This window comes from Panthera leo, chromosome Y (genome assembly GCF_018350215.1).
Source record: "Panthera leo isolate Ple1 chromosome Y, P.leo_Ple1_pat1.1, whole genome shotgun sequence".
In the NCBI taxonomy this organism is placed as follows: Eukaryota; Metazoa; Chordata; class Mammalia; order Carnivora; family Felidae; genus Panthera; species Panthera leo.
This window is the reverse complement of record NC_056697.1, coordinates 7,225,906-7,253,571: the sequence shown is the minus strand read 5'-3', so window position 1 is coordinate 7,253,571 and position 27,666 is coordinate 7,225,906. Positions and strand designations below refer to the sequence as shown.

The window sequence follows — 27,666 nt, the reverse complement described above, 5'->3', positions numbered from 1 at the left end:
ACAAGGACATTTTCAAATCTCCATTTCGTTTGCTTTTATTCTCATCAGTAAGATACTTTCTTCTACTACTAAGCAGCTGCAGTTTTTACCAAATGATAATTTTTTCCTTAGTTAATACCAATTGCCAAATAACCAAAACATTTGATGGCAAGTAAGTAATTTATTCAGTGGCCAGAGGATGCAGAAAAGGAGATCATGGTCTAAAGCCACCTTCTTCTTTTTTTTTAAATTTTTTTCTTTTTAACGTTTATTTATTTTTGAGACTGAGAGAGAGCGTGAAAGGGGGAGGGTCAGAGAGAGAGGGAGACACAGAATCCGAAACAGGCTCCAGGCTCTGAGCGGTCAGCACAGAGTCTGACGAGGGGCTTGAACTCACAGACCGCGAGATCATGACCTGAGCCGAAGTCGGACACTTAACTGACTGAGCCACCCAGGAGCCCCTAAAGGCACCTTCTTGATAAGGTCTCATGGTTGTGGTTTTGGCTTAGGGTAATTAATGGGCTGGTAAGCAAGGTGACCTAGGACTTATTGGTGAAAGCAGGTTTTGGAGGTGGGGAGCTTCTCAGAATCAGAATCTGACCTCTTTTCTTCCCTTAAGTGGATGCAGTTGGATCTGTCATGATGCTGGTAGATGTAGTTTTAATGTTAATGTTATTATTATTTTAAGTAGGTGGTGGTGGTGGTAGTGGTTATTATTATTATTATTTACTTTATTTTTTTAAGTAGGCCTCACTCCCAGCCGGGAGCCCAGTGCAAGGACTTGAAATTATAACTTGAACTCACTGAGATCCAGACCTGACCTGAGATGAAGAGTGGGTAGCATAACTGACTGAGTCACCTGGCAGCCCTTTATTAATATAATTAGATGGTAATGATCCCATTGTCATCTGGAGGGGGTTAGCAGGCGTCTGAACAGGATGAAACTGGTTGATAAAGTGGGTCATGGCGCTTGCTTGTGATTTCTGGCATCCAACCTTAGATTCCGGTGGCAAGTATAACTTGCTGAGAATGGCTAGAAAACAGGATTATTGTTGCTTGTTTGTAGCTTTTTAGTGAGTCCCTGGTGAACACAACGAGATGAATATTCTAATTAGCCCTGGGTTCATCAGGGTAAACAGCCAATACACTGACAACCATTCTTCACCCATACAACCATTACAACCATTTGTTTTTCATTACAGTATTCAGTAAATTGTACGAGGATTCATCACTTTATCATAAATTGTGTTAGATGATTTTTGCCAACATTAGGCTAATATTGTAGTAGGATTCTTGCACAGAGAGTTGTGACTTGAAGGCTTTTCTTTCCACAAAGCAACTTTATTTGTGCCAGCACTACTCCGTTGGGTTTGCATTTATATCTGAACAACTGAGCCTGGAACACCACGTGGTGTCGTTTTTTAAATATATTTTCCACTTCTTTGTCTCCTATGTATGGTAACATGCAAAATGATTAAGCGGTCTCATGTTACAAGGTCATGAGGGATATTGTCATATACACGTATAACTAACTAGGTTGCCTTCAGGTTTTTTGTTATCTCCTTGGGGAGAGGACCCTATCACATTCCCTCCTTTGATGCTTGGACCCCTCTATTTTAGGTCAGAGAGCATCATCTTGGTTTAGATGTTTATATTTTTATAACATTATTACATGAGTGGCTGTCCTTTTAAATTATGGCCTCAATGAGACTGGAGACAGACTGTACAACCAGTGGAGCTAAAAGCAACGCAGGATTAAGCACCCTCCCAGGATTAGGAGAATAATTTTTATGAGAGTTTTGAATCCTCTGAAAGTTGAAAATCATCCTCCAAATAACTCCCTGGGGTTTTAACCATTCCAGGTTTGGATGGGGACATGAGCAATCCTTTTCATTTGATATGTGATCTCCTCGATGACTTTCTCTCATCATCTATCTGTAGGCAGCAGTTGCTTAGGTTAAACTTTTCACAAAATCTTCCCTCAGAAACAAGCAGGTAATCTAAGGTTTGCTGCTTGGCTAGTAAGCTAAGAACTCTGGCACTTTCACTGATTGTAATTTGTACAACTGCTTGCAGTCTGATTATGTGGGTGAACATGTAAATGGGACCCAGGACCCATCCTCTGCCCAGGTGACAGGTCCATATTACTGGATTATAAGCTCCAGAGGCCATTTATCATCTTTTTAGTTGCCAATTTGTAAGGCACACTGCTTTCTTTGAGTCTCCCTCTCCCCATATACTTGGACTCCCAAATGTTTCCCTCTGGCAAGTAGGAGCAGGAAGAAAGATGGACAAATAGTTTCCAGCACATATGACCCTGACCAGACTGAGGGAGATAATATAGAGGCTGTTTGTCCACATACCTAGTACGTTGCACTTGGGGCCTGCCATTTGATGGCTACACTGACATTGTATCAGGCCTCTCGGAGATGAAAGAAGTTAGACAGTGGTGGGGATCTGGATCAAGATGATCTGGGGTCCACCACCAGTCAGTTTTTCAGACAGTTGGGTTATAAAATCTGTGGCTTAGGCATGTTAAGTTTTTAACAGAGACAACAATGAACTTTTTCCCCATCAGGCAAAACAGTTTTTCCCAATAATTGAGCTTTAGAGGAGCCAAACCCCAGTAATAGGGTTGGATATTTTAATACAAGGTTTGTGGGACTAATTTTCTAGTCTCTTATGGCCACTTCCCCATGTTGGTACCAACCAAGTATCGTATCCACAAAAGGAAAGTGAGTGTTAACAGAAACCTCTCACCACATGTCAAGCTGGCTAGGGCGGCTTTGGCCAATCCTATAGCAAAGAGTAGAGCAAGAATCACAGTAATAGAAACAAGTCACAACAGTGCATCACAGTAAGGAAACAGAGAGAATAAGGACAGTCTTCTGTCTTACTGGACCGTTAATTCCTTAATTCCTCAGGCTTCTGCCATGAGTAGATTAGTCAGCTTCCAGAGTTACTAAAGCAGGGCTGCAATCTCCCAGAGGCTCTGGAGTTGCAGATTGCTTCAGTATGGTCAGCTTACACGGTGTTGATGGATCAGGAAGGCACTCCCAGTTTGAAGGTGCTGGCTTTACTCTGCTTTAGTGAATCCAGGGAACCACTTTAGCTACCTTTACTGCAGTAGGGGTGGACAAAATGACAGTGAATGGGCCTCTCTAGAGGGCCTTTAGGGGTTGGACATTTTACTTTTTTATCCATATTGCATCCCCTGGTTTAAAAGGGTGAGTGTCTATGGTCAGCTCCCTGACCCAGAGGTGTAAGGTGGTTAGGGTAAAGCTAAGGGCCCCCATGTGTTGCCTTAGGGTCTGTCTCATTTAGATCCTCCCTTATGCCCTTGATAATTGGGGGAGCGTGCCCGTAAAGGATTTCCTAAGGGGAGAACCCCATCTGCTTCTTTAGCTTCCCACTTTAGCTGCAGCCGGCCTCCCTGAAGGTCTCTTATTTCTCCCTGCCTAATGTCAACCCTTTCCTTATTTATTTCTTCCCTGGAAATAGGGCCTGTAAGTGCTGTTAGGGAACAGGGACGATGACCGTTCTGGCTTCTTCAAGCTGATAAGGGGTGGTGAAAGGGTATAGCAGTTAGTCTACTCAAGGGTTGGTCAAGTGGCCCACCAGCATGGTTTTACAGGAAGGCTGGCAGGCATGAGGCGGCATAAACATTAGCAGACACAGAGAGAAAAACACAAAGGAAAGATTACACTGACCACTAAGATGGCATCTTAAGATAATGTCTGCAGTTTCCAAACCTGTCAAACAATTCTAGGAGAGACCCTGAGTCTGTAACCATATATCAGGGAATCTCTCTCATAACCCAGGTTATGGAGAAGCAGGAGCAGGAAGTAATCAATGGTGGCTCTTTTTTCAAGAGTTTGGCCCTAACTTAATTTAAAAAAAGTTTTAAAGCATCTAATGTTTGTGAGGTATTATTTAGAGTTTTGCTGAGTATAAGGAGACAGTTTATTTTGAGATGTAAAACTTTTGCAAGAGCCAGGAGTTCTACTAGAGAAAGAGTCAAAGCAGCCATTTACCAGTATTACTTTGTAAGTTTTTAGGTAACCCATACCTGGATATTATTTTATAAAGCAGAATTTTTATTACTATTTCTGTGCCTTTTCTGTCCTGTAGGGGAAAACCTTTACCCAATTAGTGAAAGTGTTAACCCATACCAAGAGATGCTGGAATTCCTTTGACCTTGGTGTATGAGTGAAACTTAATTATCAGTCTTTTCTGGATAGCTTCCAGTCTTGATTGCCTGTGAGGGCAAGTTTGTGGTTGAAAGGATTGCTTTTAAGACATACTCCACAGGCTGATACTACTTGCAGAACTGTCATTGACAGATTTTTTTTCTTCAGTAAACATCCTTTTGGCCATATGATAAATTTTGTCCCTCCCTCAGTGAAAGGCCTTATACTGTATTTTAATGATGTTTTTAAGGTCTGTGGTCTTGGTGATAGTAATTGCCCTGCTTTGTTTGTAACCATTCCAAGGGCTGGAGACGTGTCTAGGAGTCATACCCCAGTTTATTTTCTTGAGAAAGTAGATGGGATTGAGTTTCCTTTAATTAATTGATATAACAGGCAAACTATTTTCTTGAAACCTGGTATTTACAGTATCTAATAATTCCCCAAAACTCACCTAATTGTTTATCTGTCCAGGGATTAGTAACACCATAGTCTCTAATTTAGTTATGATATCCCTTTCTAGTGAGGGAGTAAGGCTCTCTGGCATTATCAGGAAGGAATGAGAAAAAATTAGATTTCCCCATATACATCTCAGGGGCTGAGAGAAAAATTTACATAGAAGTTTCCCAGGGATACCAGTAATCATCATGCTGCGTTTGGATAGTTGGCCTGGAGTGGAAAGGAGGACAGAAAAGGTAGCTCTGGTGTTAAGGAAATCAGCCAGTTTTCCTTCTATATTTAGAGTTACCTGAGGCTCTGGATTTCTGTTACTTTAGGGGAACTACTATGAAGAGCCCCAGCCTGGTTAATCCTTTCCAGGGACATTGGTTATCTGAGCCCTCACACATAGAGGTCCCCAAGGGCATTCAGATCTCCAGTGATTGTATCTACATAAGGGGCATGGCTTATTTTGGTTGTCCTCTCTGAGGACAGTTTGTATTGGGGCCAAACCTTTGTGCAAAAAAAAAAAAAAAAAAAAAAATCACAATGCATTCCAAAGGAATATCTATGGAAAAGGAGGAAAGGTGTTCCTTGTCTCAGTTTCCTAAAGCTGGCCAGGAGAAACATCATTTACTGACCCCGAGTTTTTGACTGGATGTGCCACCGGCAGCCAAAAGTCCTGTCAGTCTTGGGAGGTGCTGAGTGAGAGTAGTCATTCTTACTCAGGTTTGACCCTACCTCCTAACCTGGTCTTTCCTGTTTTTTCTTACCCGTCCCATTTCCTGCCTGCAAGACCTTAGGGGTATGGACTGTGACCAAGCAAGACTTTCCTGGTTTCCTGGTTGTCGTAGCACGCGTTAGTTTTATTTTGGGCCAGCAGTAACTTACATGTTGATCATTGCCCACTGAAAGAGGGAGTTAAAGAGCCAAAGTCAAGGTCTATCTTCCTGCCTTTCGGAACTATGCCCACATAAATTATGTTTCACCTCTGTGGATATCCATTTTTGGCATACAGTGGGCTAAGTTCAGTAAAATGGCTCTCATGTTCCTATTCCAGCCCTCACATGGCAGAGGCGTCCATTCCTCTGCTGAACAGAACAACACAAATGTAGAGGATTTGGAGGCTGGCAGCAAGAGTATTATCATTTTCCCAGCCTTTGGATCAGAGGAGGAGAAATTTTAATCTTAACACAGTATACTTTTAAAATCCATTTATTTTAACCTTAGTCTGTCCTGACCACACATAAAATTTCTTTTTAAAGATTTCCCTTTATGAACCTTCTACAACTTTTCTTTGCACTTAGATTTTTTCCCAAGCCATTTCTCTCCAAATAATCAGTCTCATTTAGGACATTTTATTTTTACCTTCAACAAAAATATATTTTCCTTTCTTATATGTTTCTTTCATATCTCCTACTTTTCTACATAGTTGATTTTCTTATTTTTATCAGTTTTAACTACCGTTAGCAGAATTTTAACTCTTAGGAACCTTAGTCTTCAGTGAAAACTAAGTAGTAACCACTTGTGAACTCTTATGTTACATCAGATTTTTTTTAGAAGGCAAACTTATGAATTCATTAAGCATAAAGCATGTTTTCCCACAGATCCAAATGTCCTTAGTTTCTCTGCCACAAGTCAGAAGCACAAACCTACATCTTGTAATTAATTAGTGCATTAGCCCCTTACCTCATTGGATATCGAATGAATTCAATCTCAATTTATCATGCAAGCAAAACTTTAATGTTTTAGGTTGCCAGTGACTTTGAAAACTATCTTAACAATTAGCCATGAAAACTTTGAGACAGACAAAATTAACCATCATTTTAAGTCACCTTTTTGCTGAAAAATTGCAACACAGATAATGAGCTTATTTAGAAAGCTCTTGGGGCGCCTGGGTGGCGCAGTCGGTTAAGCGTCCGACTTCAGCCAGGTCACGATCTCGCGGTCCGTGAGTTCGAGCCCCGCGTCAGGCTCTGGGCTGGTGGCTCGGAGCCTGTTTCCGATTCTGTGTCTCCCTCTCTCTCTGCCCCTCCCCCGTTCATGCTCTGTCTCTCTCTGTCCCAAAAATAAAAAAAAAAAAAAAAAAAAGAAAGCTCTTGGTAAAATCTTTAGAAACCTTAGGTGGAAAAAAGTCTTATATGTTTAATGATGATAACTCTAAAGATTTGTCTATTTGAAACCAGCAAATTTACATCCATTTAAATACTAGTATGTTCCATCTGAGTCCATTTTAAAATTAATCCATTTCCACCTGGGGCATGAATGGGAAAATCTAAGTGGGTGGGCTTTGCTCCATGACCTCTAGGGTGGGAGGTGGAGTTGATGGTGCCTGAGGCATTGGGGAGCCAATTATTCAGACCACCCCCCAGGTGGTGCTGCAAAGAGGTGGGGGAGGGAAAAGGCAAAAGAGGACCGCTACCAGCAGAAGGCAGAGAAAAATTCCGTTTTAAATCGTCTCAGCTCAGACAGAAGAACTGACTCCAGGTTTTGTTTTGTTTTGTGTTTTGTTTTGTTTTGGTTTTCCACTTGTGGAATTAGACAGTCCATGTCAATCTGCAGAAGACTGGGAATTTTCCTAAAGGAAAAGAAGTTTCAGCAGCAAGTTGGGAATTATTTCTTAAAGTTCCCATTCTGAGGTAGAATAACCAGAGACAGTTAGTTCTAATTATCATAGTGACCCAGGAAATGAATGAGACACAAGTCCCCACACACAGTCAGCCAGCAACTCCCAATTCATTGCCCAGTATCTTAGAGTTGCAGTGTCATTCCTCAGGCCTTGTGGAACTACTAGGGCAACTCTGGGAGGTGATCAGGCTCCCCCTCTGCCTCTTAGGGCAGGTCTGCCAGAACGCGAACCTGAATTCTTACCAGTCTGTTGGGCAGTGCTTCCTGAGCTGCTTCTGGGCCTCGGGTTCTGTTTGTGCACATGAAGCCCTCGCCCCGATGCACAGGGAGGGCTAGTTTCCTGCAGACCCAGCAGTCCACTGGTGCCAGGCAAGGTTTCATCTCCGGGCGTCCCGAAGTTTGTACCCTGGTGGCAAAGGAGGTGGAAACGCACTGTCTCTGAATGCCAGACGAGCCCCCAAGTAATGTTTCAGGATTCTCGCACAGAGTTGTGACACTGAGGCTTTTCCTTCCAGAAAGCAACTTTTTATTCCTGCTGGCACGGCTCATTTGGGTTCATACCAGAAGAACTGGGCCTCAAACACCATGTGGTGTAGTGTTTTATATATTTTCCACTTCTTTGTCTCCCGTATATGATAACATACAAACATGTATTCTGATTAAGTGGTTTCATGTTATAAGATTGTGAGGGATGTTGTCATGTACATGTATAACCAGATTGCCTTGAAGCTTTTTTCCTTTCTCTTCGTACAGAGGGGACCCTACCACAGTGTAAGGGTTCTGAGCATAGTTAAGGTAGGCTAGGCTGAGCTATGATGGATGGAGGCAGGTTCGGTGTGTTAAATGGATTTTCAATTTATGATATTTTCATAACTTTTTTAAAAATTTTATTTTTGACAGAGAGACAGAGCATAAGCGGGGTAGGGGCAGAGAGAGGGGGAGACACAGAATCGGAAGCAGGCTCCAGGCTCTGAGCTGTCAGCACAGAGCCCAACGCAGGGCTCGAACTCACAGACTGCGAGATTATGACCTGAGCCGAAGTCGGATGCTCAACCGACTGAGCCACCCAGGCTCCCCAATTTATGATATTTCCAAATTACAGTGGGAATTTTGGATAAACTCTGTAAGTTGAGGAAGACGTGTATATGTAAGATCTACAAAATGTGTTTAATTAAAAAACATGGGCGGGGGCGTGCCTGGGTGGCTCAGTCTGTTAAGCATCTGACTTCAGCTTAGGTCATGATCTCATGGTCCATGGGTTCGAACCCCACATTGCATTCTGTGTTGACAGCTCAGCACCTGGAGCCTGCTTTGGATTCTGTGTCTCCCTCTCTCTCTGCCCCTCCTCCACTCACACACTCTTTCTTTCAAAATTAAATAAACATTGAAAAAAAAACCACAGGTTGATGTTATTTTGAATGGTTATCTTTTAGATCAGTTAGTTAATAAGAAAAATAAAAGATTTTATATTTACTCATACTTACTTGTGCTTTCTTCACGTGGTTTGGAGTTACTGACCTTTTTATTTTCTTCTTTTAACATTTTTTTTTTTTGGTCAGGCAGCTCCTCTGCCAACAGTTTCAATATTTGCTTCTTTGAGAAAGTATTTTGCTTTCACTTGTTATAGGTTTATTTTTGAGGTAGAGAGTGCACGCACATGTAAGATATGGTGGGGGGAGCAGTAAGAGAGAGAGAGAGAGAGAGAGAGAATCCAAAGCAGGCTCTGCAGAACGTTAAACTCACAAACTGTGAGATCATGACCTGAGGTGAAAACATGACTTGGTTGCTTAGCCCACTAAATTACCCACGCGCCCCTCTCCTTTTCTTTGAATGATAATTGTGCAGTGTACAAAATTGTATCGTACCCCTCCCACCCGCCCCCCCAACAGTTTAAACATACTGTTCTCATCTTCTTCCTTACATGGTTTCTGAGAGGTTGAATAATTGATATCATTTTTCGTCTTCGTTTCCTCTAGTTTCTTTCTAGATTGTTTTCTAAAAATCATTTAACGGTGGCTCAGTCTGTTGAATGTCGAACTCTTAATTTTGGCTTAGGTCATGATCTCAGGGTTGTGGGGTTAAGCCCCACATTGAGCTTTGTGCCTTGTGTGGAGGCTCCTTAGGATTCTTTCTTTCCCTCTGCCTGTCCCTCACTTTCTCACACTCAAGAGTGCTGTCTTTGTCTCTCTCTCTCTCAATTTTAGTTTCTGTTGTTTCAAAATGATATGCCTGAGTTTTTATTTTTTGCTTTGGATGTTTTTCTTGCTTGGTATTCTCTGAGCTTCCTGGGTGTGAGATTTATTGTCTGACTTTAATCTTGGGAGAAAGTCTCTGTCATTATTGTTCCAAATAATTCCTCTGCTCTTTTCTCTCTGTTTTATGTTTTGTCCAAAGTCCTTTGAAATTATATTCTTTTTTTGTTTTATTTTCTTTTCCCTCCAGCGATATTCCCTGCCTTTTGGTTTTTGAGGATTCTGCTGTTACATTCTGCATCTCAGATATTCTTTCCACAACTATATTCAGTCCCCTAATAATAACTTTTTGAAGTTTGACATTTCTTCTTGATCCTTAGTTGTGATTTTTATTTCTCTGCTTCCATTGCGTATTTGTTCTTGCATGCTGCTCTGTTGATACACTATCTTTAGCATATTGTAGTTTTAAATTCTGTCAGAGAAATTCAGTTTACCTGCTATGTCTGGTTCCATTGCTGTTCTGTTTCTTTAAATTATGTCTTTTTGCTTGTGGTATGTCTCATAATTTTTTCTTAATGTGTTGATGTGGGGTATCAATTAAAAGAGCTGCTATAAATAGGCCGTTAGTAATGTGGTAAACTGGCAGGGGAGCAAAAGTCTCTTATTAAGACTTCAGGTTGGAAAGTGAAGGCATTTTTCAGTTCTTTTTCCTCACTTACATTAAGAAGGACTAGAATAGGCTGGAGTCGGGTATTTCTTTTACTTTCTTGAACAGCTAGGCTCTGATAGTTTGTAGGTTACCTGCTGGATAACCATTTTCACCTGAAGGCAAACTTCTTTAAGAAGACCTTGGTACTCTGAGATATTTCAAAGCATTCCTTTTTCCCTTTGTTTGCCCAAAAGTTGAGGTTTTTCTGATATGTTGTGGAAATCTGGGACCTTAAAAGTGAGCTTCACAATATTTTGGGAGTCTCCTAGGCCTAAGTGCCCTGAATTTTTTAAAATCTCAGGCTTTTGACTTTTAGCCTCTAGAAAATTGTCACTTGTGGTTAAGATTTTCCTCCCCTGACATTGCTTTACTGGGGTGGTTGCCTCTGGACAGTGTCTCCCGTGGTAATTTGTGACTTCTTGTGTTACTAGTTTTTCTTCTTTAGATTTTTGTTTTAAAAAGAACTCCTGTAGTCATTTAGTTATATCTTAGACTTAGAACGTATTGTATTACAGGAGATGATTCTTACATATACAGTAGTGTTTCTAGTCATAAGTTTGGTTGTTTAAAAATTCTGATTATTTTCATTTTATGATGTTTGAAAAAGTTTTCCTTGTTAAGATTTTTTTTTTCCTCTAAGTGTGTAGTGAATTGCATGAAAGGATATTAGCTAATGTTTACAGTTCTGTTGTGATGTCTGAAATTCATTACAGTGATTGTTCAAGATAATGAAAATCCTCAGCATGTTACATAGTATGTACAATGCGCTCCTCAGGTTTACTGCTGATATTTTCATTTTATTTTGACTTTCAGGGCAATGTTCATTCCTAACTATATTTTATTGTAAATGTTCTCCCTGGGATACTTGAATGAATACATTAAAAGATAATCTGATTCCATTGGAATTATGCTGGAGGTTCCTGTTTTCATCTTAAATTTTTTTAATTGCCACAATTCTAATATGTTAAAGTGACTGTTTACTCTTTCACTTTTTTACATTACTGTGTGTTTTTATAAAACTTTATTTTTAATGTTTATCAAAAAAATTTTAAAAACATTTATTCATTTTTCAGAGTGAGAGAGACAGAGCATGAGCAGGGAGGGGCAGAGAGACTGGGAGACACAGAATCGGAAGCAGGCTCCAGGCTCTGAGATGTTAGCACAGAACCCCACCCCAGGATTGAACTCACGGAACACGAGGTCATGACCTTAGCTGAAGTCAGATGCATAATTGCCTGGGCCACGCAGGCGCCCCAGTGTTTATTTATTTTTGAGAGAGAGAGACAGAATGGGAGTAGGGGAGGGGCAGAGAGAGACACACACAGAATCTGAGGCAGGTTCCAGGGTCTGGGCTGTCTGCATAGAGCCCAACGTGGGGCTTGAACTCAGCAGACACATGATCATGACCTGAGCTGAGGCCAGATGCTTAGCCAACTGAGCCACCCAAACAGCCATACCTTACTGTGCCTTTTTCTTAAAGTTTGAGAGGACCCACTTTATGTGATTCCATTCCTTTTGTACCCTTAGGGGGATTAGGGAGCATGGGAATAACTATTTTGAAGTAAAATTGAAGCTAGTAGTCAAAGGTAGTGTTGATTGTATAAAGGGAAGTATGTATGCATGTCATTGTAATTTTCTGGGAAGTGATTCTCATTTTGAGAAAAAATTAGAAAATTCACTATATAGTATATGGTAGCCTTAGAAAATTCCCAGGATATTTGGTCCACGAGGGAATCCAAATTGATTGAATTAATTACCAAGACTTAACCATTTGTTTTAGTGCAAGAATGAAATTTGGTAATAGTTTTTATATACTTGATCTTCTGTAGGTCATTTATTTCCATTACTTTCATGGTAGTTGGTAGTCTGTAAACAGTTGTTTGGTTGTTTAAAAGAAAATTTTTTTAATGTTTACTTATGTTTGAGAGAGTGTGTGTATGTGAGCAGGGCAGGGAAAGTGAGAGACAGAGATAGAACCTGAAATAGGCTCCAGGCCTGTCTGAGCTGTCAGCACAGAGCCTGATGTGGGGCTGGAACCCACCTAGCCTTGAGATGATGCTTTGAGTTGAAGTCTGAAGCTTAACCAACTGAGCCACCTAGGCACCCGTAAATTGTTTGGTATTTATAGCACAGTTCACTGAGACATGGGCTTGATGGGCAGCTTATTAAAGTTTTGAAATCTTTGTTGTGGATTTTCAAATGGGACATAAAAAATTTGCCAATAATTATTTTCTGTTTTGCAGCATTATCTGCATATCAGAAATACTACAGTTTACAGACTGACTACTGGAAGGTTAGTACACATTTGAATGTCAATTTTGTTTTCTTCTTTTGGTTCATATTACACAAAATAGTACATGGAGACAGGAAAAGATCTAACTTTCTCGCAGCTATTTTATGTTGAACTATCTTGTTGAAGAAAAAAAGTGCTGTTCCTTTAAAGTTCAAAGCTGGAAATGAATGAAGGGTGAATGATGGTTTTTTTGAAGATGGTTGTTAGGCTGTATGCTAAGGGTACCATGCCTCATTTTTATGTTTTTGCTGTGATTGGAATTCTGGGGAGAATTAAAACTGTTTATTTAAGAATCCCTACTTAAATGAAGAATTATATATAAAGATAAATTATCCATTGTGTTAAATCAGTTTAAGAAAAGATAAACTAGCAGATCAATCTTTTTTACAGCATGGATACTTTCCAAGTATGTTACAGGTAGCTTATATAGATTGCTTTTCAACAATGACTGTTATTTTACACCACAAAACAAATTTGTCTTATAATAGGATATAAGCCATAATCATAATCAGTTTTTAGGCATAAGTGCCATGAGGATTAGTTATAGATAGCATTGTGTGCATGAATGGGAAATTGTTTAGGTTACCCCAAATCCATGTTTGAGTCCCTAATTTAAAAAAAAAATTTTTTTAACGTTTATTTATTTTTGAGACAGAGAGAGACAGAGCATGCACGGGGGAGGGGCAGAGAGAGAGGGAGACACAGAATCGGAAGCAGGCTCCAGTTTCTGAGCCATCAGCCCAGAGCCCGACGCAGGGCTCGAACTCATGGACCTCGAGATCGTGACCTGAGCCGAAGTCGGACGCCCAACCGACTGAGCCACCCAGGCGCCCCTTGAGTCCTTAATTTAAATGAAAGTGGAGTGGAAAGAAACAGTGAAAAAAACTAGAATTTACTTAATCCATAAATATTCTAATAAATTTTTTAAATTTTGTTTTAAAAAATTTTGTTGACACCTATAAAAATACAATTTAGTCTACTATAGACTACATCCATTCAGAGGTTTAAATTTCAGTGTTTTGTTTTTTTTTAACTTTATCGTTAAGTAATTTCTACCCCCAACATGGGATTCAGACTGAAAACCCCATAGATATGAGTTGCATGTCCTTCCAACTGAGCCGGCTACCAGGTGGTTTGTTTGTTTATTTTCTGTTTTTAAATTTTTTTAAGTTAATTTAATTTGAAAGGGAGAGAGCAGGGGAGGGGTAGAGGGAGAGAGGGAGACGCAGGGCTCAAACTTAAAGAACTGTGAGATCCTGTCCTGAGCTGTAATCAAGAGTCAGATGCTTAACAGACTGAGCCACCCAGGTAACCCCCAAGTGATTTTTAATCAGCACAGTTGAATAACCATCACCACATTCAATTTTGGAATATTTTCATCATATGAAAATGAAACCCTGTATACTCTCCCCTAATCCCCTTAAACCTTTCCCTAAGGAACTATTAATTATTTTGTTGTTACATATTTGCCTAGTTTTTGGTCTGGCTTTTTCACTTAACAAAATGTTTTCAAAGTTCATCCCTGCTGTAGCTTGTATAGCTAGTATTTAATTTTTTTTTTAATTTTAATTACTGTATACTTAACATACAGTGTTAACATTAGTTTCATGTGTATAGTATAGCGATTCACAATTCTGAACTTTCCTCAGCACTCATCAGGATGAGTGTGCTGTTAATCTTTTCACCTGTTTCACCCCCTCTCCAACCACCTGTCCTCTGGTAAACATCAGGTCTTTCTCGATAGTGAAGATTCTCTTTTTTGTTCCTTTTTTTCTGCGCTTTGTGCATTTGTTTTGTTTCTTAAATCACATATGAGTGAAACAATACGATATTTGTCTTTGTCTGACTTAAGTTGCTTAATGTTACAATCTCTAGATTCATCCATGTTGTTGCAAGTGGCAATATTTTTTTTATTTTTAATGACTGAATGATACTCCATTGTATACATATACATACATCTTCTTTATCCATTTATCCAGCTGCAGACACTTGGGCTGTTTCCATAATTGGCTATTGTAGACCATTCTGGAAAAAATATTTAGGTACATATATCCTTTGAATTAGTATTTTTGTATTCTTTAGGCAAATACCAATTAGTGCAAATACTGGATCACAGAGTAGTTGTATTTTTTATTTTTATTTTTTTAGAGTTTATTTATTTATATTGATAGAGAGCATGATCAAAGTTGGGACAAGAGGGAGAGAGAATCCCAAGCAGGTTCCATGCTCAACACAGCCCAATACAGGATTCGATCCCATGAATGTGTTATCATGACCTGAGCCAAGATCAAGAGTTGGTTGCTAAACCAACTGAGCCACCCAGTGGCCCCTAATTTTAATGTTTTTGAGGAAACTACATACTGTGTTCCATAGGGATTGCAGCAATTTGCATCCCAGTAGCAGTGCACAAAGGTTCTTTTTTCTCCACATCTTTGCCAAAGCTTGCTTTTTGTTGAGTTTTTGATTTGAGCCTTTCTGTAGGTGTTAGTGTCTCATTGTGGTTTTGAATTACATTTCCCTGATGATGAGTGATCTTGAGCATCCTTTCATGGATTGTTGGCCATTTGTCTTTTTTGAAGTAGTGTTCATGTCTTCAGCTCACTTTTAAACTGGATTATTTGTGGGTTTTTTGGTGTTGAGTTGTAGAAGTTCTATATATATGTTGGATACTAACCCTTTATCACATGTGTTATTTGCGAATATCTTCTCAAATTCAGCAGGTTTATTTTTGTTGATTGTTTCCTTCATTGTGCAGAAGCCTTTTATATTCATGTAGTCCCAGTAGTTTATTTTTGCTTTTATTTCTTGTATTTTAGGAGACGTAATTAGAAGAGTATTGTTAACAGCCAATGTAAGAGAAATTCCTGCCTGTGCTCTTTCCCAGGATTTTTATGTTTTCAGGTCTAACGTTTAAGCCCTTAATGCATTTTGAGTTTATTTTTGTGTATGGTATAAGAAAGTGATTCAATTTTATTCTTTTGCACTAAGAAAGTGATTTAGTTGTATTCTTTTGCACATGGTGCAAACACACCATTTGTTGTTGACTGCCTTTTTCCCATTGCTGATTCTTGCTCCCTTTGTTGAGGATTAATTGACCATCTTATCACAGATTTGTTTCTGGGCTTTCTGTCATGTTCATTGATCTTTGTGTATATTTTTGTGACCATTCCCTACTGTTTTGGTTACTACATCGTGTAGTATAACTTGAAATCTGAAATTGTGGTAACTGCAGATTGCTTTGGATGTTCATCAGTCTTTTGTGGTTCCATAAAAACTTTAGGATTGTTTGTTTTAGTTCTGGGAAAAATGCTGTTGGTATTTTGATAGGGATTGCATTAAATCTGGGTAGTGTGGACATTTTAACATTTGTTCTTCCAATCCCATGAATATGGAATATCTTTCCATTTGTTTGTGTCATCTTCAGTTTCTTTGATCAGTGGTTGTATAATTTTGAGAGTACATTTTCACTTCTTTGGTTAAGTTTATCTTAAGTATTTTATTATTTTGTGTGGAATTGTAAATGAAATTATTTACTTAATTTCTCTTTCTGCTGCTTCATTATTAGTTAATAGAAATGCAACAGATTTCTGTTCCTTGATATTGTATCCTGTGCCTTCATGAATTCATTTGAGTTTTAGTAGTTTTTTTTGTGGAGTCTTTAGGGGCTTCTTTTTTCTTACAGGTTATTTATTTTGGGAGAGAGAGTGAGCATGCGTGTGAGGGGAAGGCAGTAGAGAGAGAGAGAGCGAGAGAATCCCAAGCAGGCTCTGTGCCACTAGGCCAGAGCCTGATGTGGGGCTTGAAACTCAAGAACTGGGAGATCATGACCTGAGCCAAAACCAGGAGTCAGATCCTTGACTGACTTAACCAGCTGAGCCACTGACACACTCCAGGGGTGTCTGTATATATAGATCGTGTCATGTGCAAATAGTGAGTTTTATCTCTTCCTTAGTGATTTGGATGCCTTTCGTTCCTTTTAGTTGTCTGATTCCTGTGACTAGGACTTCCAATACTGTGTTGACTAATGGTGCTGAGAATGGATATCTTTCTTATTCCCGAGCTTAAGGGAAAAGCTCTCAGATTTTCCTGTGGGTTTTTCATATGTGGCCTTTACTATGTTGAGGTAAAGTTGTTTAAACACAACAAAGGTGGTGGTTTTTTTTTAAATCATGAATAAATGTACTTTGTCAAATGTTTTTTCTGTCTTTATTAAAATGATTATATGGTTTTTATCCTTTCTCATTGATTTGATTGATGATACATCACATTGATTTGTGAATATTTAACCACTCTTAAATTTTGGGAATAAATCTCAATTGATAGCATCAAATTTTTTTTTTTTTAATGTAGTTTTGTATTCCATTTGTTGATACTTTGTTGTGGATTTTTGCATCCATGTTCATCAAAGACACTCACCTGTAGTTTTCTTTTTTTGATAGTCTTTATCTTTTTCTGGTAACACTGGTCTCAGAATAAATTCAGGTTTTTCCCCCCTCTTCTATTTCTTGGAATATTTGAGAATAATAGATATCAGCTCTTCTTTTTTTCATTTTTAATAACCAACTGAGCCACCCCAGTACCCAGTATTAACTCTTCTTTATATGTTTGGTAGACTCTACCTGTGAAGCTTTGTAGTCCTCTAATATTTGGGGGAGGGGGTGTTTTGATTTTAGATTCAATTTTATTGCTGGTAATCAGTCTTTTCAAATTTTCTGTTTCTTCCTGCTTTAGTTTTGGGAGGTTATATATTTCTAGGAATTTATCCATTTCTTTGGGGTTGTTTAATTTGTTGGCATGTAACTTTTCATAGTGTTCTCTAGCCCGTTGTATTTCTGTGGTGTTGGTTGTTATTTATCCTCTTTGATTTTTGATTTTGTTTATTTGCACGCTGTCTTTTTGGGGAGAATCTCGTTTATCAATTCGAAAAATTTTTACTATTTTAATCTTTATTTTGATGGGGGAGAGGCAGACTCAGAGGGAGAGTGAGAGAATCTTAAGCAGGCTTCATGCCCAGCTCACAGCCCAATGTGGAGCTTGATCTCAGAAGCCGTAAGACCATGCATGACCTGAGCTGAAATCAAGAGTTGGATGTTTAACTGAGTGAACCACCTAGGTGGCCTTGGTTTATCAATTTTGTTGGTATTTTCAAGGAACCAACTCCTGATTTCATTGATACTTTCTAATGGATTTTTTTTTTGAGTTTTTATAGCATTTATTTTTGCTCTCATTTTTATTCCTTCTTTCTGCTGGTTTTCGGTTTTCCTTGTTTTTTGTTTTTGTTTTTTATTTTTTGTTTTTCCTAGCTTCTTTAGGTATAGGGTTAGGTTGTTTTCTTGAGATTTTTTTTTGGTTCCTGAAATAGGCCTGTATTGATACAAACTCCCCTCTCAGAACAGTTTTGCTTCATCTCAGAGGTTTTGGACGTTACTTTCATTTTCATTTGTCTCATGTGTTTGATTTCCTCCTAATTTCTGTGTTCACCCATTCATTGTTTTTAGTAGCTTATTATTAACTGTGTATTTGTGCTTTCTTCAGAATTTTTCCTGTGGTTGATTTCTAGCTTAATTATGGTCAGAGAAGTTGCATGGTATGACTTTGATTGTTTTGAATTTACTGAAACTTACTTTGTGGCCTAATATTAGGTGATGTCTTCTGGAGAATCTCCCATGTGCACTTGAAAAGATCATGTGTTCTGCTATTTTAGGATGGGTTGTTTTGAATGTCTGTTAAGACTGTCTGGTCCAGTGTGTCATTTAAACGTCATTGCTTTCTTGTTGATTATATGTTTGGATGGTCTGTCTATTGATGTACGTAGGGTTTTACGTCCCCTACTATTATTGTCTTACTTTTAGTTACTTCCTTTATTTTGTTAATAACTGTTTTATGTATTTGGGTGCTTTCATGTTGGGTGCATAAGTATTTATAATTGTTTACCTTTTTGTTGGTTCTGTTTATTAATAGTGTCCTTTGTCTCTTATTACAGTCTTTGTTGTAAGATCTCTTTTGTCCTATGCAAGTAATGCTACCCCATCTTTCTTTTCACATCCATTTGTGTGATAAGTGCTTCTCCATCTCTTAATTTTCAGTCTGCTTGTTTTTAGGTCTGAAATAAGTCTCTTGACTATATAGATAGGTTTTGTTTTTTATCCACCCTGTCAACCTATCCCTTTTGCTTGGAATGCTTAAGCCTTTATATTTAAAGTTATTATAGGGGTGTCTGGGTGGCTCATTGGGTTGGGTGTCCCAGCTCTTGGTTTTGGCTGAGGTTGCGATCCTGAGGTTGAGATCAAACCCTACTTCAGGCTCTGTGCATTGGTAGCATGGAGCGTGCTTGGGATTCTCTCTTTCCTTCTCTCTCTCTGCCATACTGTCACTCATGCGCTCTCTCTCTCTAAATAAGTGAAGCTAAAACAAATTTTAAGTGATTATTCATAGGTGTATATTACCATTTTGTTACTGTTTTGTGGTTGGTTTTGTGGTTCTTCTGTGTTCCTTTCTTCCCTTTCTCCCTTCTCTTTCATTATTGGTTTTCTTTAGTGATGTACTTGGATGCCTTTTTTTTTTTTTAATATATATTTTGCATGTCATTTACTGGTTTTTGATTTCATGTTACCGTCAGCCTTGTATATAATGTCTTCTGCATATAGTTGGGCAGTTTGTTCATGGCTAAAACTTGACCCCATTCTTTTTTTTTTTTTTTTTTTAATGTCTATTTATTTGAGGGAGGGGGAAAGAGAGAGGGAGGGAGAGAGAGAGAGAGAGAGAGAGAGAGGCAGGGAGAGAGAGAGAGAGAGAGGAGCATCAACAGGAGAGGGGCAGAGAGAGAATCCCAGGCAGGATCCAAGTTGTCAGTCTGGAGCCTGATGTGGGACTTGATCTTGTGAACCACAAGATCATGACCTGAGCTGAAACCTTGAGTTGGGTGCTTAACCGACTGAGCCACCCAGGCATTGCTCCCCCTTAACATTTCTTATAGGGCTCGTTTAGTGATGATGAATTCCTTTAATTTTTGTCTGGGAAACTCTTTATCTTTATATTCTGAATAATAGCCTGGTTGACTACAGATTTTTTCCTTTTTGGCAGTTTGACTATATCATGCCACTTTTTTCTCACCTGCGGTTTTGCTGAAAAATAACCTGATAGCCTTAATGGTGCTTCCCTTGTAGTATCTGGTTTCTTTGTTCTTGCTGGTTTAAAATTCATACTTTATCACTGCTTTTGCCACTTTAATTACTATGTGTGTTGACGTATCCTAATTGGATTGATTTTGTGGCACATTCTTTCTGCCTTCTGAATCAAGATTTCTGTTTCCTTCACCAGATTCGGGAAGTTTCCAGCTATTATTTCTCAGATGAGTTTTCGGTCACTTTTTCTCTCTGTTATCTTTGTAGGATCCCTATAATGTGAGTGTTACTACACTTGAAGGTGTCGTTGACTTCCCAAAGTCTATTTTCATTTTACATAATTTTTTTCTCTCACCTTTTCAGTTTGATTACTGTTTATTACTGTATCCTTCAGTTATTAATTCATTTTCCTTTTTCCTCTGGTCTACTTATTTCACCTAGTGTATTTTAAATTTCATTTATTTCATTCTTTATGATTTGTGCTTTTTAATGTCTTTGTTAAATGTCTCACTTACACTCTCCACTCTTTTGTTCTGTTCAGTGAGTATCTTATAACCATTAATTTAAATTCTCTATCAGACATAGCCATAAAAATTTATCCCTGTTTTTCTCTTTTAAGAGTTTTATAGTTGTAACTTTTACTTTCATGTTCTTCATCCTTTTAAGTTAATTTTTGTATGTGGTGTGCAGACAAGTTCCAACTATATTCCTTTGCATGTGGATATTTATTTTTCCCCGTACTGTTTGTTCAGAAGAAAATTTTTCCATCATTTGCATGGTCTTGACACCATTTACACAGTCTCTTGGCCTTAATTTTTTTTTTTTTTTAAACATTTATTTTTGAGACAGAGAGAGAGAGAGACCATGAACAGGGGAGGGTCAGAGAAAGAGGGAGACACAGAATCTGAAACAGGCTCCAGGCTCTGAGCTGTCAGCACAGAGCCCGACGCGGGGTTCGAACCCATGGACCATGAGATCATAACCTGAGCCGAAGCTGGATGCTTAACCGACTGAGCCACCCAGGCGCCCCTCTTGGCCTTAGATATATGAGTTTACTTCTAGACTTTCAGTTTGATTCTGTTGACCTTTTCTTTCTTTTCATTATCATTCTTTGCATTGTATTTTTTTTTTTATTTTTTTAATTTTATTTTTTTAACATTTTATTTATTTTTGAGACAGTGAGATACAGAGCATGAACAGGGGAGGGTCAGAGAGAGGGAGACACAGAATCTGAAACAGGCTCCAGACTCTGAGCTGTCAGCACAGAGCCCGACGCGGGGCTTGAACTCACGGACCGAGAGATCATGACCTGAGCCGAAGTCGGCCACTTAATCGACTGAGCCACCCAGGCGCCCTTGTATTGTATTTTTAAATGTACTTTTATTGTTGAATCTAAATTTTGTCTCAGAGACAGCAGTTAGTAGACTGTTTTTATTATGAATGGAATTGTTTTTGTAATTTCACTTTCTAAAAAATTTATTCATTTTTAAAAATTTATGTTGAACTTGGTTATCATATAGTGTTCATGGATAGAATTCAGTGATTCATCACCCACGTATAACATCCAGTGCTCTCCCAACAAGTGTTCTCCTTAATGGCCCTTGCCCGTTTAGCCCCATCCCATCTGGAGCCATGGCTTTAGCCCAATACAGCTTTGTTCCCACTACCCCATTTATTTTGTAATTAATAACAAGTTACATTGTGATATATATTAAACCAACAATACAGTTCTCTTGAGATTGTGTAAACGTTGTTTTTTAACTCAGATAGGAGAAGAAAAGAGATGTAAAGTATGCTGTGTTCCATAATTGCATTTTATTACCAAAAAGGTAATTTTGATCCTTTTTGTGATTGTTTTTGTGTGGAGGGGTTTGTGTGTGGGGAACTTTAAAATTACTCACTTAGGCTCTTGCTCTAAGTCTGAAGAGGTTTGTTAGAATTGTCGTGAGGTGGGTGTGTTTGCAGTGAATTCTCTCTTTTTTTAAATTTGCCATTATTATTTGTCCTTCATTGTTGAAAGACCTTTGCCATTGTTGAAAGGAAAGAAGATTTTTGGGTGACTTTTCTTTGAGGAAATTTCTTTTAATTAAAAAAAGTTTTGTTTTGTTTTTTTTTATTTTTTTTTTAAATTTTTTTTCAACGTTTTTTATTTATTTTTGGGACAGAGAGAGACAGAGCATGAACGGGGGAGGGGCAGAGAGAGAGGGAGACACAGAATCGGAAACAGGCTCCAGGCTCCGAGCCATCAGCCCAGAGCCTGACGCGGGGCTCGAACTCACGGGCCGCGAGATCGTGACCTGGCTGAAGTCGGACGCTTAACCGACTGCGCCACCCAGGCGCCCCTAAAAAAAGTTTTTTTAATACTTATTTTTGAGAGAGAGACGTTGAGTGTGAGTGAGTGAGGGGCAGAGAGAAAGGAGAGACAGAATCCAAAGGTGGCTCCAGGTTCTGAGCTGTCAAACCTATGAGCCATGAGATCATGACCTGATCTGAAGTCAGACACTTAACTGACTGACCAACCTGGATACCCTCTTTGAGCAATTTGAATGTTATCACCGTATCTGAGGAGAATCCTCTGTCAGTCTAACTAGTTTTTTGGGGCGGGGTGGGGGGGGGGGTGGGTACGGCTAAGTGATTCTTTTTCTGTTGTTGCTTTCAAGATCTACCTGTCTTTGTTTTTTGACATTTTTCATTTTAATGTGTCTGTGACTCTTTCTTCCTTTTTCCTACTTTAAGTTAGTTTATTGTTGTGTAAATTAAAGTTTGCCCTGAAACTTGGACATTTCCCAGCCATTTATTATTGAATATTTTTCTTTGCCCTTCTTTTTTCTTTTAGCATTTTCATTACACATGTGTTGGTGCATTTAATGGCCTGCCATCTATCTCTGAAGCTCTTCTTGTTTTGTTTGTTGATTTTTTTTTCTGTTCTTTGGATTATAAAATCTCCACTATATACCCTTAAAAATTTTTTTAAATTTTTATTTAAAAATAAATGAATTTCCCCTGTGAGTGGGAAGAAGGGCAGAGGGAGGGAGGGAGAGAGAAAGCTGAGGGAGCTTGACATGGCTCTCTCACCCTAGGATCGTGACCTGAGCCAAAATCAAGAGTTGGACGCTCAACCGACTGAGCAAGCCACCCAGGTGCCTCTCAGATTAGGTTTTTAAAAGCCTCTCAAGGCTAGAAAATACAGCCAAGAATTTGTCACCTGACGTTTTGCTGCATTATATAGATTTGGTTGAATTCCTTTTTCTAGGGTTCTTGAAAGTATCCTGAGGTTCCTGGGCTTGCCAGGAAGAGCTTCCTTAACCTCAGCGCCAAAGTGGGGGACACTTAGGTTCAGGCCACTTTTGCCAAAGCGGGCTTTATGAGCATTGGCGTGTTAAATGTTCCTTAAAGTCCCGCCATTCTCAGATCATATGTTATTTAATGAACCTTATTTTCAAATGTGACATCCCAGTCAAATATTTTGTATTATATCCAGTGTTTCCAATCATGTTTTTTACAAGAAGAGGTTCTTTCTGAATTTATGCAAATAATTTTTCCCATAAAGATAAGGATACTTAATAATAGTTTTCAAATTGTAGATCAGGTATGGAGGAAAAATAATTGTTTTTGTTTACCAAGGAATACTTACGAGATTGCTATGAGTTATATATAGTTTAAGAGGAAAAGTTCCTTAAGTTACTGGTTACAAACATTGAAGAAACCATGTTTCAGACAAATTCACCCAGAGTTATAATGATCTCAGCAGTTCATTCAAAGCTGCTTGTTCTGATTTTACTTGAGTTCGCAGGTTTATGACTCTGTTAGCTTCCCTTATTTTTAGAAATTCTTACTCAGAGCTTGAGGTACAATTTCAGAATTATTCCTGCAATGCTGTTAAACATCCCTGCCTATAGTTTATTGTACACATTTTCAGAATCCAAATCAAATGATAACTGTATGTGAAAGACTGATTTAAAATGGCCACACCTAAAGTTCTGATGAGACTTAATCTGGTAAGGAAAGTTTGTTATTTCTGTGCCAGATCTGTAACATCTTAGTTATTTCTGTGGCATGTACTTAACTGTAATCTCCTTAAGTTAAGGAGGATGTTGGCCTATTTCTTTGAACTTAATGGATTACTGGAATGCTTGCACCAGTAGCTCTAGTGAGTAGAGCTTTGAGCACCGCACCTACTTGTTCACTTTCTTTGGAGAGAGTAATAGCCAGATGTGTAATTATATACTAAATAATTGGCTTTGTCCAGTGGTTTAGCTGGAATGTGAGGGACTTAGAAGGAACACCATTGGAAAATTCGTTTACAAGGAAATTTGTGGAAGAAGTATTTGTACTTTGAGAAATAAATAGGAGGGCATTTATTTTTTTAATTTTTTTTTAAAGTTTATTTATTTTTGAGAGCGAGACACCAGGCATGCACAAGCAGAGAAGGGACAGAGAGGGGGAGACAGAATTTGAAGTAGGCTGTCGGACTCGAACTCATAGACTGTGAGATCATGACCTGAGCTGAAGTTGGATGCTTAACCTACTGAGCCACCCATGCATCTCAATTGTGAAGATATTTCTGTTCCATGTGAATACCAAAGAGTGACACCAGCCAAGGAGTGTTTTAATAATCAAGTGGATAGGGGCTCCTGGGTGACTCAGTCGGTTAAGCGTCCGACTTCGGCTCAGGTCACAGTCTCGCGGTCCGTGAGTTTGAGCCCTGCGTCGGGCTCTGGGCTGATGGCTCAGAGCCTGGAGCCTGCTTCCAATTCTGTGTCTCCCTCTCTCTCTGCCCCTCCCCCGTTCATGCTCTGTCTCTCTGTCTCAAAAATAAATAAACGTTAAAAAAAAAATTTTTTTTTTTTAAATAATCAAGTGGATAGAATGACTGGTTATGTGAATACCAATCAGCCCCTTCTCTCTGCATGATCTTAGCAAAATATATTCTACTTAACCACTACTGTTCTGGGTGTGGCTACCACTGAGTACTCAATATGTGAGAAGCAGAGGCCAATAATGAGCCCCCCATATGGCAGTATTTCCATGGAAATCAACAAGCTACCCATTAAGTTTATTACAGTGGAGGGTTTCCACCATGAAAGGGACAACATTTTGTTATTACAGTAGATACTCCATATGTGGATTTGCCTTCCCTGGTAAAATGCTTCTGTCAAAACTGTCATCTGTGGACTTAGAGAATACCATATTAAACATCATTGTGTTCCACACAGCATTATTTCAGATCCTACAGCAGTGGGCCATGATCATGGAATTCACTGGTCTTACCACGTTACCCACTATCCTGAAATGGCAGGCTTGATGTTTTGGTGGAAATGATTTCTAAAGACTCATCAACATCCCCAGCTAGTCAGTACCCTCTAGCAAAGCTGAAGAGGGTTCTTCAGAAGTCTGTGTTCATACTGAATAACTGCCTATTATATGGTATTGTTTCTGATAATCAAGGATTGTGGGTCAGTCAGCCAGTGGGTGGAAATGAGAATGGCACTATTCACTATTATTTTTCCAGTTTGATTGTGATTTACTTGATATATTAAATTGTGTAAGTTTAAGGTTATACAGACAGCGTAACGTTTTGATACATTCAAATTTAGTGATTATATATGTTCACTATATATATGTAAGTGATTAAAAATGTAGTTAAGATTCATCATATAGCTACAATTCATTGATGCAGCAAGAATTTATTTTAATGAGAATTTTTAACATTTGATTTCTTAGTAGTTTTCGAATACACAGTACAGTATTAATTCTGGTCATCATACTATATCTTCAGCATTTATTTATACTATTATTGGAATTTTGTACCTTTTGACTTCACCCAGTTACTTCTCCATCTCATGTCTGGTCTTTGGTTCTATGAGGTTGGTTTTTAAAATTCCACATATGCTCATTTGTTTCTTAATTCCACGTGAGTAAAAAATCATATGGTATTTGTCTTTGTCTAACAGACTTATTTTTCACTTAGTGTAATATACTTTAGCTCCATTCATGTTGTTGCAAATGGAAGATTTCATCCTTTGCTATGGCTGAGTAATATTTCACACACAACTTCTTTCCTGTCCATCAGTTGATGAGCGCTTGGGGTGTTTGCAATTGTAGATAGTGCTGCTGTAAAGACAGGGTTGCCTGAATCCTTTTGAAATCAGCATTTTTGTATCCTTTGGGTAAATATCTAGTAGAACAATTGCTATGTAGTAGGGTAGTTCTATTTTTAACTTTTTGAGGAACCTCCACACTATTTTCCAGAATGGCTGCACAGTTTGCATTCCTACCAAAAGTGCATAATGGTTTCCTTTTCTTCACATGCATGCCAACACCTGTTACTTCTCATGTTGTTAATTTTGAAGGTGAATATTTCATGTTAATTCTACAGTTGTGAGATATTTCATTGCAGTTTGGGGTTGTATTTCCCTGATAATGAATGATGTTGAGCATCTTTTCATGTGTCTCTTGGCCATCTAAGAAACTAAAGGGAAAAAAGAGAGAGGGGGGCAAACCAAGAAACAGACTTTTAACTCTACAGAACAGATGGTTGGGTGGGGAATGGCTGAAATAGATGATGGGGACTAAGATGTACATTTAGGATGAGCACTGGGTGTTGTATGGAACTGTTGACTTCCTTATGTTGTATACCTGAAACTAATACTGTGTATGTTAACTGCAATTTGAATAAAAACTTGAAAAAATTCCACGTATAAATAAGATTATCCAGTATGTTTTCTCTGACTTTCAGTAAGCATAATGCCCTCAAGGTCTATCTGTTGTTAACAGATGGCAGTGTTTTCTTCCTTTTTTCCTTTCTTCTTACCTCCCTCCCTAATAATACCACATTGTGTCTGTGTGTCTCTCGGTTCTTCTCACATTTTATGTATCTGTTCATCCATGCATGGATACTTCGGGTTTTTTCCCATGTGTTGGCTAATAAAAATAATAAATAATGCTGTAATAAACACTTAGATGGTAGATATTTCCTCAGATAGTGATTTTGTTTTCTTTGGGTATACACCTAGAAGTGAAATTGAGGGATCAGGTGGTAGTTGTATCTCCAATTTTAAAAAGGTTTCTAAATGTTTATTTGTTTATTTTTAAGAGAGAATGAGAATGAGCAGGGGAGGGTCTGAGAGAGCGGAGTGGGGGAGAGAATTCCAAGCCGGCTTTGGACTGTGAGTGTAGAGTTCATGAGATCGTGACCTGAGCTGAAGTTGGATGATTAACCAATGTGCCACTCAGGCACCCCATTTATTTCAGTTTTTTGAGGATCCTTAACACTGTTTACCATGAATTGTTTTCATTTTGTTGATCATTTCTTTTGCTGTGCAGAAACTTACTAGTTTCATGTAATCACATTAAAAAATTTTTTTTAAACATTTATTTATTTTTGAGAGACAGACACAGAATATAAGCAGGGGAGGGGCAGAGAGAGAGGGAGACCCAGAATCTGAAACAGGCCCCAGGCTCTGAGCTGTCAGCACAGAGCCCAACACGGGATTTGAACCCACAAACCGTGAGATCATGACCTGAGCTGAAGTCAGACGCTTAACTGACTGAGCTACCCAGGCGCCCCGATAATCACATTCACTTCTGATTTGCTTGTGTTTTAGTTGTCATATCCAAAATACTATTGCCAAGAAACATACCAGTGTCAGGGAACTTCTTCCTTGTGTTTTCATCTAGGAGTTTTATGGTGTTTGTTGTCAGTCCATTTCTGAGTTTACTTTGCAAATGTTATTAAGATATTTTTCTTTGTTTCATGTTTTTTTTTTTTTTTATGTAAATAATCCACTTTTCTCAGGGCCATTCATTGAAGAACCTTCTTCTCTCATGAGTGTTAATAGTTCCCTTGTCAGATACTGGTAGTCTGTATACATGGGTTTATTACTGGGTTGTTAATTTTATTCTCTTGGTCTTTGTGCCTTGTTTTTTTATTCCAGTAACCATTCTGTTTTGATTTGTATCAGAAAGGGTGATATTTCAAACTTTTGTTATTCTTTGCATTTCTTTGGCTACTTGAGGATCTCTTGTGGTTTCATGCCAATTTAAAATCTTTTTTCTTTGTCTGTTTCTATAAAAGTTGACATTGAAATCTTGATAGAGATTTCAGTGACTATAT

General features: G+C 38.6%; 1 protein-coding gene across 20 annotated transcripts in view; it reads left to right on the top strand.

The window, feature by feature from the left end:
- The window catches only part of LOC122212672 (lysine-specific demethylase 6A-like), a 194,449-nt gene that overhangs the window by 47,143 nt on the left and 119,640 nt on the right, over positions 1 to 27,666 (top strand). For all 20 annotated transcript variants that reach the window (XR_006199256.1, XM_042926620.1, XM_042926624.1 and 17 more), the window contains one exon: positions 12,377 to 12,426. Coding sequence is in view for 16 of the 20 variants with exons in the window: in XM_042926620.1 (XP_042782554.1) it covers positions 12,377 to 12,426 (50 nt within the window). In the remaining 4 variants the exon portion in view is untranslated. The remainder of the gene's footprint in view (positions 1 to 12,376; positions 12,427 to 27,666) is intronic.